We start from the raw sequence: 16,735 nt of genomic DNA, 5'->3' as shown, positions 1-16,735 counted from the left end.
TAACAAAAAAACGAAGTCCAGATGACATGATTCAACCTTTTTTGTTGAATGCATGGACTAGTGTCTCAAGGTCGGGTCTAGACAGCACTGACTTGAGCTTAGCTACCTGCCGCAGTTGGAAGAAGCTTCTCTGCAGAACTGAACTGATCTGTTTGTCGAACTTAAAATCCGAGTCAAAAACCACTCCAAGGTTTTTAACAGAGTGCTTCAGATAAGGCTGAAGGGAGTCCAGGTTCACAACTAGGCAAAAGAGCCTTCTCCTACTCTGCTCCTGTATCCTGGAACACTTTACAAACAGATCTGAAGCTCTTGACTTTGACCTCTCCAAGGGACTTTAAATAACTGCTAAGTTCATGGCAAAAACTAACGCAGAAGTTCCTGTTTTTAGTATTTTACATCGCTTTATAATGTAGGTGTTATTGTTTAGTTTTTGATATAATTTCTTCCTTTTACTTTTCATTTTATATGTTTTTTTTTTTTATTGTCTACTGTTGTCATCTGTGTTCTTAGTTTAAAACAGGCCTCTCTTGTAAATGAGTCATTGAGGCTCAGTGAAACTAACCTGTATAAATATAGGTTTAATTGAATTGAATTAAATATTTGCCATAAACTGTTGGGGACCATGTCTGTCAGCAAAATATCTCTTGGACCACTGGACCAATTTTAAGAAACTCTCAGGAAGTAACCACTGGATGTACACTAAAACTGATGGAGTTTTTGTCCTTTAATCACTTTGTTCTGAGGTGAGAGCTTTCATGGCATTCCCAGTGCAACAGGCCACATTAACCCCTGCTCCAGATTAAACTTGTGTATAGTTTGGCTCAGGCCAGTGTATATCCGGGGACCAAACTGTACCCTTTGGGTGTAAAAAAAGTCTAGGCAGACTATACCCGTCTAGGCCAGAATATACCCATATATACACATAATCTGGCCAAATGTTTAGAATTTTAAGGTTTAAGTCATCTAGCTTTTTCACTTAACTTACATGTAAAAGGTGAACCCCCAATAAAATAATTTAAAAAATAAAGTAATTTTGTTTGAAAACAACAAAGTCCATGATCAATAATCCAGGTATACAAGCCAACATTTTTCAGTTATGTCATCTGGACAGTTTCTTTTTTTTGTGCTGAAATGTTTCGCCTTTGGTCCAGAAGGCTTCATCAGTCATGGAAATACACAACAAAACTGATTCTTCCTCCAACAGCTTACTTCAAAGTGGAACAACCCAGTTCTGCTTGTGATAAGATAGACTCTTTGGTACGCCCCCTCCTCCATTGCTGGCCCAGCAATGGAGGAGGGGGCGTAGAAAGTAATTTTTTTGTTTATGACTCAACGCTGCTGTTATCATAGGGGTATAATTTGATCTGAAAGGAATGAATAGGCCTAGGCCATAGTATACCTATGGTATCATAGTATAGCTGAGTATAATATAACCTAGATCCATTTTAACCCAGGTACAGTACAGATTGGGGTATACTATGTATGATCTGTTCCACCAGGATGTGTCACGCTCAGCGGACCCCCGCTGCCCCCCCATCTGTTTAAGCCTTTGCTCCTCATACCACAGCCCCTGTTTTTAGATCATTCACATTTTTTTTCCTGCTTTAGTTTTGAGTTCTCCTCTCATTCATTCAGCTCCTGTCACCCTGTGCCACGCCCCCTCCACCATCTACCGCAATCTACATTCATGAGCAACACCTGTTTCAGTTCACTATTTAAGCTCCCTGTTTCTCCTCAGTCGCGGCCAGATAATTATAGATTATTTCCATAGATATCCAGCGTTCCCTCTTCTTATCACAGTTTTCGACCAAAGCTTTGCCCACGACCTCTCATTCTCGCCTTTGCCCCCGGACTGGATTCCTCGCCTATAATCTGATCATATTGACGACTGCTTTTCCTCCTTGGCCACAATTTTTGGATTCCCCTTTTGGTTCTTCTGCCTGGCTGCATTCCTCTCTGGTTTTGACCCTTGCCTTCCCCTGGATAAAGTTCTGCTGCCTGAACTCCTCAGCTTCACAGCTCACCCATCCAGCCTCACTACCTGTTCGTGCTCACGCTGTGCATTGCTGCTCTGTGCGCCCTTGCGCATGTTACCGGCTCCTGAGATTCGGACCGGTACTGGAACCCACCTGGCCCACATCTCAGACTGGTTTCAGAGACAGAAGGTTAGTGGCTTTATTCTTGTTTACTCTGTTCTGCTTACAGGCACTAATCTGTGTCTCCCCCAGAGCGGTCCGGTACCAGAACCAGAACCTCCTGCCAGACGCCGCTGGTTTTAAAATTAAACTTTTAAACCTTTTTCTGAGTCTGTGCTTGTCAGATCCACCCCAATTCGTGACAGGATGGTGCCCAGCTGTCAGCAGTCTCAGCTAATTACTTTACATCATACTTAGAGCTGAGCTGCACTACCATCCTTTGCTGGACCATTGAAAGCCATTTGGTGATGTTGGCATACAGCCTTTAAGTTACTCTTGAGTTTTCTAAGTATTAACGTGTTCGCTTCCTTGGTTTCCCAAAAATTTCTGCAAGTGATTCTGGTTTTATCAATTCCTTTGATCCCAGCTACCACACTCACTTCAGCAAACTTATCTTACCTCCTGTTTGATCAAATCACTGAGAGAAATCAACTCAGCCTATCCATTCTCCATAATCTCCCAGCCCAAAGATACCAACCTGAAGTCTCAACCTGGACGTGGCCTGGAATCCTTGCTACCTCCTCTTCTGGATCCTGCAAAGATTGAATCAAATTGTAAATGGTAAATGGACTGTACTTATATAGCACTTTTCTATCTAATCAAGATACTCAAAGCGCTTTACAACACAATCTGTGCCTCATTGACCCATTCATATAGCACTCTACTAGCTCTCTACAAAGCTAATCTAACAAATTATTCTAAAGAGACTAATCAGAGCTTTAGATCACATTCATACACCAATGGGACACACATCGGAGGCAACGAAGGGTTCAGTGTCTTGCCCATGGACACTTCAGCATGTGACTGCTGGTGGATTCAAACCCCCAACTCTTGCATTGGAGGACAACTGCTCTAACCACTCAGCCACAACCGCCCCCAATTGTGAGAACCCCAAATCCCATCAACATCAATATATCTGCATTGAACTTCAATCATCTATTTACCTCAGTCTAATAAGTATTCTCTGTTTCTCTCTGGGCAGCACAGTCGCACAGTTGATAAAACTGCCGCTGCAGCGAGAAAGTTGCCAGATTGAATCCCGGCTGAGGGCCTTTCTGAGTGGCGTTTGCATGTTCCTCCCACAAATCAAAAACATGCATGTTAGACTGACTGGTAAATTGTCCCTAGGTGAGAGAGAGATAGAGAGTAGATGGTTGTTTGTCTCGTTTGTCTATGTGGCCCTGTGATGGACTGGAGACTTGTCCAGAGTGTCCCTATGATTGTTAGAAGACCTGTCCAGGTGTCCTTGTGATTGATGGAGACCTGTCCAGGTGTCCTTGTGATTGATGGAGACCTGTCCAGGTGTCCCTGTGATTAATGGATACCTGTCCAGGTGTCCCTGTGATTGATAGAGACCTGTCCAGAGCGTCCCTGTGATGGACTGGAGACCTGCCCAGGTGTCGCCCACCTCTCGCACAGTGATTGCTGGACATGGGAACCAGTGACCTTTGTGACCCAAAAAGGAAAAGTGTGTTAAAAATAATGGATGGATGTTCCTCTCTGCAAATCACCCTTTGTCCTACTTCCTCACCCTTTCACAATAAAGCATCTTCTAATTCTTATTTGTTTGCCTGCCTTACACTTCTAAGCAGTTAAAACCCTAGTCATCTTCAGGATTTTGTCTTGGATTTATTTAGTGTAATCAGTGAATTCAGTCAACGCCAGACCAAACTTTAAGTTGCGTCACCTTGTTTCTGAAGTCAAGAATGTTCAGCTCAGCCTAAACTGGAGGTTTTCCACAGGTCTTTCTGCTATCTGAGGATTCTGCAACAGTTTAGTGGCATCACATTTCTCCGTGCACTGCAGCATCAAATAATGCAAACCAGACAGTGGAAAATTTACAAAAACCTTGGCTCACACTTGTCGCTGAAACTTTACCTGGCTGCAAGAGAGGACAAGTGTAGACGTGTTCTTTGTAAAGCACCTGGATTAGTCATGCAGCAATCCGTGTTTGTTCGCAACAAGTCAACTGGAAACCGTCTGAAAAGAGTTTCATGGAAGAGACATAAGCAAAGAGAGGATTTAATGGCTGGGATCTGCAGCTGAATGGACATAATGCTGGTCCATTCAGAGAACAGGGAGGACACTGAGTACATAGGCTGCAGTCTCTTTCATGTCTCAATCTCATTGTTTGGGTCAGGAGGCAGGAATCAGAGAAAAACAGTCATTTCATGAATGAGAAGCTCTTTGCTTCTATTCTTTTGCATGCATGCTCTACCTAATGAGGCAATTTATCCACGGGTTAAAGAAATCCAATCCAAAGCTTTCTGCATGTTTTCAGCCAGTCAGTTGTAATTTTCCAAAAGCAAACAATCAACGTTTCCAAATGGAGACAGAACAAAGCATTGTTCACATTCAGATCTCCACCCACCCCTGTAACACCTGGAGACACCACCAGGATGGCCACTGTTGCTTTTTTCCTCCCTCGAGCCTTTTAAAGTCGTCTGGGTGCTGTCAGAGAGGCTTCATTACTCGTCAGAAGGAGGCAGAGCCGTGACTCACCGCGTGCGTGAGGAGACCAATGGGCAGCCGGAGACGCACATATAAATAAGAACAAATATTTTTCAGGGAGAAAAGGGTCACTTGTGAGCCGCTGGATGGGATTTTTTTTATTCTGTGGGCGTTCAACTCCATCTCCGACATTGGACTGGTTTCTTTTTGTGCCTTTTGCTGCCACTTATTGCAATAAAAGAATATTAATAAACAAAAACATAGAAATTATTTGGATTGGACAGCCTGAGCCGGTAAGATTTGTCCTCTGTTCGTTTCAGCCGCGCGTTTTTATTGATATGTCCTCCCAGGCAGACAGGTGAACGCACGGTGCCTTTGTCATCAATTACAGTAAATTAAACAATCAATTTATAAATAGTTGTTCGTTTTTAAAGAAAATGGGTTTCAAATATATATATATATGTAAATATTTTCTAGTGAAATTATGTTATTTTAGTATATAAATTGCTCTTTTTTGTTTATATCTTTTAATCTATTTGTTTTTGTTCCTTTAAAATATCAGCTGCTGTGATAAAAGCTAAATATTTGTCTCCTCTTTTCAAGGCTGAGGGGAAAAAAACTGATAAGTTCATTTCGAAAGTCTGTATGAGGAATAATAAACAGCTTCACGCATTTGAATCCTTAAAAATCACTAAATAAATTCACTCCTTGGATTTATTTGCTCGTTTATTTCTGGAGAATTCTATCAAATGCGTTGATGTTTATGAATGATTAATGCAAAATTTATTTTAAGAAATGTCAGAAAGGCTGCGCCTTCCCGGAGTTAATTTCGTCCGTCTGGCCTCCGAGGATTCTGGTCCGGTTCTGCTGCATGTTTTTAATCAGGATTTATGTTTTCAGTGCACAGAACTTGCAGCCTCCCCCACCGCCACCCCTCCCCGCTGACTCCATCATTCTGTTTGCAGGTGAATTGCTACCCCCCACCCCAGCTGGACATCAGATAACATGGCCACGTCTGAACACAGAGCCAACGGAGAGGACCAGGACCCCAACTCAGCCAATTTAAGACCCACACCTTCAAGTAAGGTGCTGACGTGAGCTCTTGAACCCGGTGCAGCAGCAGCAGAGGCTGCACAGAAAACTGTTTCTGACACGATGCCTCGCTGAAAAAAGACTCCTGTGCGTGGGGCTGAGCCCCCCCCCCCCCCCCTCCGCCTCCCACGCTGGGTGGGCTCGGTCGTTAATCATCCGGGTTAAAAGTATAGAGCCATCAGCCGCTGTCTGGCAGCTCGGTGAAGAAATGCGCCATGAGAGGCAAAGCCATGCTCCAAGAGCAAGAGCACCAAACACGGCTTAAAATATTCAGGATAAAAAAAAAGACATTTTATTCTCATATTTACATCCTAATCTTGTGGATCTGGAGCAACGAAACATCAAAACAAAGTTGCTCCAAATTTGTCCTGTACAGCAGTTTTTGTTTTCATGAATAAATTTACTCTCAGATAATTATTTTTCCTTTGGCTCAGATTGAACAAACCGGCTCCGTCTGACCTAAACAGGATTCGTTTCAGATTTGCTCAGTTTTTAAAAAACAGTCTTTTATTTTGGAGACTCCGAGAATCTTTTAAAGAGTCACAGAAAAACAGAACATGCTCTTGTTTTGTCTCTGATGCTGCTGGATGTTGCCATTCTCTCTGAAACGCTCCATCTCCTTCCTGCCCGCCCGCTTGTTGCGTCTGCCTGCGCGCGCGCGAGCATGTGCATGTGTGTTGCGTCCTGGCACCTCGAGCTGCTTCAAAATGTATTTTTACTTTCTTTGAGCTCTGGAAGTTTTCCATCAGGTGCGCTCTCTCGCTCCATCTTCGCTTGCGCGTGCTCGGCTCCTGTGCGCGTGTGTTTGTGCACGTGTGTGTTTTACATAGAAAATAGGTTTATGCTCAGACGTGCATCCGTGAGCTCATTTCACGCGTTTTGCTTCCGCCCCGCCCCTTAACTGAGGTGCGTGAGGCGCGTGGCATGAGTGAGCGGTGCGGGAGTCACGCGCGCTCCACATTCAACTCAAATCGGAAAAGGCTCAAATAGGAGGAGGAAGTGTAATGGTGGACCGAGCCGCGCGCGTCACGCTTGCATTCTGTGTTCAGTGTGTGTGTGCGCTCGTGCGTGTTTGCTTAATTACCCGCGGCCTGAAACTCCAACTCAACGTTTATTCTGTTTTAGCTTACGAATATGCGTGGATGCACGGCTGCACGCGGAAACTGGGGATGAAGATCTGCGGTGAGTGCGGGCTTGGGCACGATGATGTCACAGACTGTATTATTAAGACATATTTATTTATTTATTTATTTATTGGACAAGTATTTTGTGTCAGATATCATTACGACTATGAGCTGTGTTTGCACTGTCTGGTGTCTGTTAGCAAAATATGTCCCAACACTGAGCGTGACATGATTTGTCTTCTCATGAGACGATCCCTGAAACTGAAGCATGCGCGCGGCGGGTGATGTGCATTCCATCCAGCAATTTAATGTCCTGATTCCAACCCGAAGCTGTGCGTGTGCGCGTGTCCGAGCAGGCCCGTCCTCCTCTGTCACTGCTCGTTTCCATCATGCAAAGGTCAATGCGCATCAGCCTGCAGCTGCGTATCGCGCTGTGAGGGGGACGCCCCCTCTGCCCGCCCCCTCAGCGCGCACGTCCCTTTCACTCAGACACACCAGAACCCTCCACTCATGACAGACCAGCCCAGCTCCTTGTTGTTGACTCTGATAACCACTGATCACTGACACTGATTGTCTTGGAATCTAGCTGTTTTTTTTGTTGTTGTTGTTTTGTTACCTTTTCCTTTTAGCCATCCTATTTGTTAAAAAACAAACAAACAAACAAACAAACAAAAAACTGTAGTATGCTTTTTTATAACTGTTTATTGTTGTTGCTGTTGTCCATTGTTGTCATCTTTCTTTGTTGAAATCAGGTCTCTCTTGTAAATGAGTCCTCGAGGCTCAATGGGATATACCTGTATAAATAAAGGTTGATTGATTGATTGATCTAATCTGCAGGCAATGAAGAACAAATTCAGCTGTTTGACTACAAATCAGCTAAAACTCTTAGGACGGCTAAAGTTTTCTGTCAAATTATATTTTCACAAACTTTCCTTCAGAAAATCTGACCAAGATTTTCCCTGAAATCGTCTTGTTTTGATCCAGCCTTGAAAATAATGTTTAGAGCGTGAGTTGTGCTGACTCTCAGCTACTATCACCTCAAGCTCAGTATCTCTGGCGTAATTAACCATTTTAGTGTTCATTACATTTATTAGCTATATTTTACTGGATCGACTCCAAAACAATGAGTTAGAGGTAAATTCACTGCTTGTTCCTGCCAGAGCCACCAATGGTCAAGTGATTTGTGGGATATTTTGCTAACAGACAACCAGAGGTTAGTCCAATACTGTAGTTAAAGCATATTTTTAAACACTGTTTTAGCTCAGTCTCAGAGCCCAAGTGTTGTGGGGTCAGTGCAACACCAAATTGTATGGCATAGGCTAGGCCAACCCTTTGTGTTATTGTTAATATTAGTTGTCTGTGGCAACCATCTTGACTTGGGTTGACTCCAAAAATTAATCAGTTGAAGGAGTATATTCAGTGATTGTTTCCTGCAAGAAAAAAAAATGTGCTCAGTGGTTCATGGGATATTTTACTAACAAACACAATCAGCACAACAACAAAAAAAGAAACTATCCAGATGACCTGATTGAAAATTATTGGATTGTATACCTGGATTATTGAGCATGGACTTTGTTGGTTTTGAACCATTTTGACATGAATGTCAACGAGGAAGAGGGCCGGCACCGGAGGAGGGGACGTGATAAAGAGACCATCTTAGCACCAACAAAACTGGTTTGTTCCACTTTGGAGTAAGCTGTTGGGGGAAGAATCAGTTTTGTATTGTGTGTTTCCTTGACTGATGAAGCCTTCTGGATGGAAGGGGAAAAGTTTCAGCACAAAAAAAAAAAAAACTTTCCAGATGACCTAACTGAAAATTGTTTGAAACACATTCGCTTGCTCTCGCCTTTCGGCAGCCGGCGCTGTTCAGGGAGGGGGTCTTAAATATCGCCTGAATATAATTTAATGAGCAGAGTATCATATTTACGCCTACAGGTTAAAAAAATGGTGCCGCCCCCCCCCCCCCCCCCCCCCAAAAAAAAAAAAAAACCTTTATTGAAAACAAACTGCAAAACAACAAAGAAAAAAGGGTGTGGGAAGTGACCGCGTGTCAATTGACGTCACAGTCCTTTTTAAGTTAGACTCGTCAATGATTGAGTTATTATTCCACTTCAGACCTTTCGGATAGCGAGCAGCCCACTGCGCGCCTGTTTAAAAACCAGGCAGGCCATTTGGGCCTTTTATCAAAATTATTTTAGTTGTTTTACTATTTTGTTTGTTTGGTTTTTTACTTGTTCGAGCATGATGGAGGTGTTTGGGGATAACTCCTTCTCTTCGCCGCGTAACACCTCAGGGTTCCTGCAGAAGAACAACAGCATGGAGGAGAGGAGGCTCGCGGGCCAGAAAAACCTGCTCGCGTGCGACAACAGCGACGGCATATTCCGCCGCACGGAGACCGACTTCTCCAACCTATTTGCCAGAGGTGAGCACTCCTTTCACTAATGCCTCTCGGAGCTCTGCATTACAAGCACGTTTCATCGGTTCAAATCAAAATTTAATAAGAGCCCAAACTATTTATTTATTATTCGGGCAATTAAAGACAGCTTTATTTTCACATCTCACCTAAATGTGATTATCTTCCTGTTTGAGAATTGCTTTCAATAAACAGGTGCTAATATTACATAAATTAGGGCCGCACTGTTGAGGCTATTTGCCAATTGTCTTAAAATGGACTACTTGTTTTCCTCACTCTGTGCTGTGTAGAAATTTGTATCCCTCTAAATCTGATCTTCACCAGTTCAATTTTCTTTTCAACTTTTGTTATTATAATACGCGTCTGTGTCTGAAGTCTTTTAAGAAAACGAATCATTAACAACAAAAACTTTTTTCCCCATTTAAAACACATAATTTAAAACACATCTTGACTTATTGATTATTGAGCATGCATCAGGACATCTTGACTTCACCACAACATTTTTTAACCATCTTATTTTATTCTCTCGATAAATATTATCACTTGTTTGTCAAATAAATACGTACAACTGACTCGTTGCGTCATGGGACACAGATTCTAATTTTTTATTGGTATAGCCCGAACATTTGCCCATTTTAGCAGGACACGCGCGCGCTTGCACACACGCACATACACGCACAGACACACAAACCAGACACACACACAGAAGGCAGGCGGGGACACGTTTTTCCGGGGTAACACATTTCGACACAACATGAAAATGCTAGCTAAAGTTTTTTTTTTTTTTTTAAGCTAAAGGTTAATTAACTACAGAGAAAAAGTAAAGTAACGCTACAAAACGAATTGCTAATATCCTAGAGTTGAGGGTGGAGCAATAATGAAATTATTTTTAGTGTGCTAAAAGTTGAAGCATTGACCTAATTTATTTTGGTTTGGAAAGTTTGACAACGGATTTGAAATGGCTACACTCGGGTTAGCTTTAGCTTCTACGTCGTTCAGCTGCTCGACATGATTAGCTTAACATGTAAGCTAAAGATTGGTGACAGTGGTCATAACAGGACAATTGAAATGGGAAATAATAAAGTAAATGCAGATTTAACATTTTAATTGTGTATTTATACAGTAGACCCAATATTTGAACCTAAACCAGGCCTAAATTCTGCTCCCCTTTTTAGACCTTCTGCCAGCTAAAAATGGAGAGGAGCCCACCCTCCAGTTTCTGTTGGAGGTGGTGGAGATTCTCACAAACTACATCAAGAAGACTTTTGACCGCTCCACCAAGGTACTGGACTTCCACCACCCCCACCAGCTGCTTGAGGGGATGGAGGGCTTCAACCTGGATCTGTCGGACCAGCCCGAGTCCCTGGAGCAGATCCTGGTGGACTGTAGGGACACCCTCAAATACGGAGTCCGGACAGGTGAGGGTTACTGTGGTCAGAATTTATTAAGTTTAAATTGTTACTTTTTATAATTTTAAAGGTTGGACTAATAATTCATAAACAAATAATAATAATGCAGCTATTAGAATAAAAACAGATTTTTTTTACAGGATGGAGCCCTCTGAAGATGACTGCCTGAGTCATTTCCTCTTGTTAAATCATCTGATCCCCCTCCCAACCCCTGCACCTCCCCTGTCTGTTTTATTAAACCAAGTGTGGCCTGAGGGGGATTTTAACTGGAGCTGTTCCAAGCTGTTAAAATAACAAAGCTCAAATGGTCCCGTGGGGTTCACAGATCACATAGTTGCTCTTCTGTGTGTTCACCTCCAATCTGTTTTGTTTTTAAAAACGTTACGAGGCCGAGGTTTCCCTCTGAGGAGGCCCTGCGGAGCTGTCCCCGGTGCTGAAACGGAAACTTTCCTCCTTGTTTCTTCACCCTCGTTAGGTTCTCTGACAGTTTGTTCAGCAGATCCACTTTAATTGGTTTCTTGACTGCGTTTGTTATAATATTTTATGCTTTCTTGCAGCATTAGATTTAGTCTCCAGGCCACTGCAGTTGTTATGTAATCTTTTTCCTCTGTATACAGTCACCATGTTAAGACATTGTTTTTGTTTTCAAGGTCACCCACGGTTCTTCAACCAGTTATCTTCAGGTTTGGACATCATCGGTCTGGCCGGGGAGTGGCTGACTTCCGCAGCCAACACCAACATGTAAGTCTGTCAGTAATCCGGTCTCTGTGCTCCTTTTTCATCACAATATGGTTATCTGTACAGGTCATGTAAGGTCAGCTGAGGCTTTCTATTTAAAGCACCACTGGAAGTAGCTTCTTGTCATTCCCCTGAGTTCACTTCAGCACAGGTTGCAACAGCTTCTCGGCCCGGTTACTTAAAACACTGTTTGTCCTAGACGTAAACACTGTTTGTCCTAGACGTACTATGTATGGATGGATGCGGGGCTGCCACTCTGCTGTGGTGTTTATGGAGGCTGCTCAGCTCCACAGCTCCAGGGCTGCTTAGATTGCATATTGATTCCAGGTCAAACTTACATGGAGGCCCGGTCCGATGGAGGATCTGAAACACACGCGCACGCACGCACACGCACACACACACACACACACATTATGGTCACTACTGCTAACTCAGGATGTAGGAGTGATTAATTAATAATGTCATTTTCTAGAATGTACTAACTTCTATGAATCAACAATTTTTGCCTTCAGCTCCCTCAAATAGTATTTTAATTAATGATGTGAATGTTTTTGAATCATTCTCATTGAGATCAGTTTTCAGCACGTAACTCGTTTTGCAGCCGTTCTTTTCATAAAGCAAAACGTTCGGCTAATTCAGGACATTCCTGCTCTGACTTTTACCATTTGAAATATTTAACTTTTGTCACCGGCCATGTTTTCCTCATTAAAATGAATGGAGATCTTCACCTCTTTCAAACTCTTTGAGCTGTTTTAACGTGTTACAGCTCATTTCAGCTGTTCAGCTTCAGCTCCTATCAACTTCTGCATTTATTTTCTTTTTCAGCTACTTAAAAAAAAAAAAATTATTCTATTACTAGCCTTTTTTGCTTCTTTTTTTTTGCCAATTTCTGTCTTTTTAAATAATTTATACTTTTTTGCTAATTTCAGCTTTTTTGTGTAAATATTCTCTGCTGTTTTTCAGCGGTTTATGTTACACATAAGCTCTATTCAGCTTTTTTCATCTGCTTTCCTGTTTGATTTTCCTGCTTTCAGTAAATGTCAGCTGTTCAAATGCAGGTTACCTTAAGAGTTCAGAGATGAAACTTCAACTGGTTTTGGCTAAAACCATTCATCAATAAGCGTTAACTACATGTTCTCATGAAGTGATATCTAGTTTATTTCTGCTGTAATTAACACATGAAATAATTTTATGAAATGACAACAAGAAAACATTAAAAATAACTAAATTAAAACTTTCTTGAAGGTTAGAGTAAGTAGGCAAAATAAGAAAAAAATCAATCTTTTATTTTAAAAACAAAGAAAACTAAAGAAAATTATTTTGCAGATGCCAAATCTTATTAAATCCTCTTTTGTTTAGAAATAATAAATGAATGGGTCCAATAAAGCTTGTTTGTTTTCATACCAGAGACACAAAAAAGGAGGTTCATTAAACAGTAAGTCCTCTTTAGACAAATTGGTTCTAAATCCAGAAAATGAGCTCAATCACAGCTCTGGTTGATCATTTTCCTTCTGAACGTCAGTGAAGTTGAACCCTGCGACTCGTTACTGTCCAGGAAGGACCTGCAGCTGCACCTGAGCTGAACAAAACGCAACAACTCAAACTGTTGGCAGCTAAAAAGTAGATTTTTATCTATTCAGACATTCTATTGGCCTTAAATCCTAACCATTAGTCCAGGAAACTGCCTCCTACTTGGATAAGTTTTCCATCTCATCTCCTGGATGGAAGAATGCCCCCGAGACACTGGGCCATTGACTTCCCACACCCAAACACACTGTAATGACACACACACCAGCCCCGGCTGTCCCACATTCAGCAGCCAGGCTTTCCAGTCCATTGGCTGCGGGCTCACTGTGAGCTGGTCTTGGCAGATAGGCCAGCTGGGCCCCCCGCTGACACACAGCGTCCTCTGGCTGCAGCTCCCTGCACAGGGCTCATTCGGCTCTATTGTCCCCGCATACATGAACGCACTCGGTGCTCCTTTGAGGGGCTCAAAGCTGAGTGCAGTTCAGGGTCAGGTGGTTAGTTACACATGCACACACACAAACACATTCTCACAACACATTGTACGCCCTTGATGACGATAATAAGGACATTTAGGGGCTGTCTCTGGAGACAGGCAGGTGAGTGAGGGCTAATGTTCACTCTGAAAGCCAGATGATTGGCTCTGATTGTGATAATGATCACCATTATTGTCATTACGGCGTGAAATGACTGGGACAAGGCAGAATTTTAACAAGCTCTGCTCGTTTTGTCATTTTTTTCCTGCTTTGTCTGGGATCGGTTCCTTTCAGAGGACAGGAACAGGAGACATTGTCGATATTTAAAGAAAAATATTCTCAGCATCTCAAAAGCAAAAAGCAGGCCTGAAAACTTCTGTAGATGAAGCCATGGTCTCGAGTATTCACTGGGAGCTCATTTTAAAATCTAATCCATGAAACGCTCCGCCTTCAACACATCTAGTGCAATATTAATTATCAAGCTTTTATTTTTCAGATTTCAGTGTGTTCTCGCTCGCAGCGCTCTCTTCCTGTTTCAGTCACTGTTCATGCAGTTTTTGTCATTTCTTTATATTTTTCTGAGTACACAACCCGTCTGGTGTTGTTCATTGTTTCCCTCCTTTCTCCCCACACTGCAAAACTGCTGCGGTGCTTGTTTATTTACGTGTTCATTTGTTTACACAGTGGGGGGGGGGGGGGGGGGGGAGCACGCTTTTGTTGACGTACGTGATGAAAGGAGAGAAATGTTGTGTAACTGGCCTGGTTAGTGTGTGTGTTGTCATGCCTCTGATCCTGTGCGACACATTTAACCTACTTCAGGCTCAGTCTTGTTTCTGTGAGTTATTTGAACTCGTGAAGCGACAATGAATTCAGGCTTACATCTTTTAAACCTGCATCTCATTCATCTCATCTCTAGGATCATTCTTCAAGTAACGCATATATATTTTTTAAAATATTCTTCTTTTCTCTCTTAACAAGATAATGAAATTCCCTGATTCAGACTTTGTTTTTCTGGATTTGGAGGCTGACAAAAGGCTGTTATTTCTCTCAAACATCGTTGTCGTGTTCAGTCACAGATTGACACACTCCTCCACATTCAGCGTCACCGCTGAGAGCGACGGGGCTGACAGATAGCCATCAGTGCTTTGTGCACTTTAATTAAACCACTCTGTGGTTTTAGAAGGAATTTCAATATGAATGTTTGCTGGCTGGCTCCTATCAGGAGCTTTTTAATAAGCCCGCTCAGCGCCACAGTCGTGTGTGTGTTGTGTGTGTGTGTGTGTGTGTGTGTGTTGTGTGCGTTTTGTGTGATGCACTTTGTTCATAAATGACCCTGATTGGCAGGTTCACCTATGAGATCGCTCCAGTGTTCGTACTGATGGAGCAGCTGACCCTAAAGAAGATGAGGGAGATGGTCGGCTGGCCAGGCGGGGAAGGAGATGGGCTCTTCTCTCCAGGTCACTTTACAAATCTTATGAATTATAATGTAGAAACCATAGAGCTCTACAAACCACCAGAGGGCACTCTGGTCCTGTGACCTTGTGATTCGCTGCAGCCAGAGCCGGATAGAGGGAGAGTTGTGACACTCCCGTAGACTTCTATAGAAAGAGTGGAATGCGGAAGTCACGTGGGTCATGCAGTCGCAAACAGTTCCAAACAGCAGCATTTCCAGCATTGAACATAGTTCATTCTCGGTGCTTCAGAAGTGTTTTCTCCGGTAAGTTGACGAAAATACACTTTTTTGCCATTGTGAAGCATTAGCTGACTGTTCTGTACCACAATTTATCAACATTAATACTTCATGTCGCCAGTTTTAGTTAATTAAACATGTTAAATTGCTAGTTGTATTTTAACTGCAACTAACTCTTTGCCAACATGACTGGTTTAAATGGGTCTATTTCTGTCTAATTTAGCATTTTAAAATATCCATTACAGCTTAAATTTTGCCTGTTGAAAATTTTCTAATTTTTGTGGTTATTCCAGTTACTGAACTATATCTCAACTAGAAAATCTTTAGCCTTTTTTCTTCGAGATTGACGTGGTTAATTTAGTTCAATTTATAGATCCTTTGTCAAAGACTGCAGTATAAATTGTGACATTATCATTAAAGAAAAACGATCGTGGAGATGAGTTTTTTTTTTATGTTTTCCAGGTAAACCAGAGAATGACTTCAGTGAACTGCTGAAGGAGTAGGATATCATGCTCTCCTTCCAAAGTGTCATCATTTTTGCTTAATTGAACTTGAGCATCCATCACAGATGTTAGAATGTTTGACTTTATTTACTATGTATCCTGTAAGATGGTACAGCCTACAGGTTTCACTGTTGGTGAAATCAGAAGTACCTGTGTTTCCAATCAGTTGCTCCACACTCAGGCCAGGACTGGGAAATGTCTCCGTAATGTCCAGGAACTCTGCCAGAAGACTGCCATCATCATCCTGATAGCTTCCGGATTTGACTGTCATAAGAAACTGCCCAACTGAGACTGATCTCTGCGCCTGGTGAAACTCCACTGGTGCTGGGACAGGATTCCTTTGCCTTATGCAGCTGAACAAGTTTTCAAGACAGTCCTGAGTAAACCTGATCGTCAACATAAACGTGTCCATGGTCAAGCATGTCTTTTTCAATACATAAAATTGTAGATGTTGCCATCACAATTCCTGTTTGCACTGGTTTCCAGCGGACGTGGTGATTGACTTCAAAGGGAGCTGCTGTGAATGATGACGGAGGATGGACCCTTATTCGGACTTAGGCACATTTCAACTTTGTTCAAATTTGATCAGATACAGTGCATTGGTGCAGATGTAATTAATAAACAGTATAAATAAAAGTACTTTATTAATAGCTTGTTTTACATTTTAAATATTTTATAATAAATTGTTTATGCAATGCTTTTGATGTCACATCACTCTTTACGTGCATTCCTGTTGATGATGCAGTAGAGGTGGTCAGTTTAAGATTAAAATCAGACACCACTCTGAGCAGCAGGACCACGCTTTCCACAGAACAACTGTGTCAACTCTTGAAACTGTGCCTGCAGTCAACCTACTTCACATATGGGGAGCAATATTATAGGCAGAAACATGGGTGTGCTATGGGGTCTCCAGTTTCTCCTATTGTTGCCAACCTGTACATGGAGGAGGTAGAAAAGAAAGCCTTGACGTCCTTTTCAGGGACACCACCAAGTCATTGGTTCAGGTATGTTGACGACACCTGGGTTAAAATTAAATCTCAGGAAGTCCAACATTTTACTGACCACATCAACTCTGTGGATAAATACATCAAGTTCACACGAGAAGATGTAAAAAATGGCA

General features: G+C 42.2%; 1 protein-coding gene across 1 annotated transcript in view; it reads left to right on the top strand.

Annotated features, from left to right (window-relative positions):
- The first annotated feature begins 4,768 nt into the window (after positions 1-4,768).
- gad3 (glutamate decarboxylase 3) overlaps positions 4,769-16,735 on the top strand; it is a 54,183-nt gene continuing 42,216 nt past the window's right edge. The window contains exons 1-7 of the mRNA XM_037682061.1: positions 4,769-4,939; positions 5,612-5,727; positions 6,864-6,920; positions 9,156-9,284; positions 10,451-10,693; positions 11,335-11,425; positions 14,767-14,879. Of these exons, the coding sequence (XP_037537989.1) occupies positions 5,652-5,727; positions 6,864-6,920; positions 9,156-9,284; positions 10,451-10,693; positions 11,335-11,425; positions 14,767-14,879 (709 nt within the window). The 5' untranslated portion in view covers positions 4,769-4,939; positions 5,612-5,651. The remainder of the gene's footprint in view (positions 4,940-5,611; positions 5,728-6,863; positions 6,921-9,155; positions 9,285-10,450; positions 10,694-11,334; positions 11,426-14,766; positions 14,880-16,735) is intronic.

The sequence above is a fragment of the Nematolebias whitei genome, chromosome 9, assembly GCF_014905685.2.
Source record: "Nematolebias whitei isolate Nwh7 chromosome 9, NemWhi1, whole genome shotgun sequence".
NCBI classification, from domain to species: Eukaryota; Metazoa; Chordata; class Actinopteri; order Cyprinodontiformes; family Rivulidae; genus Nematolebias; species Nematolebias whitei.
Note: the sequence above shows the minus strand (reverse complement) of the source record. Positions and strands in the feature narration are given on the sequence as shown.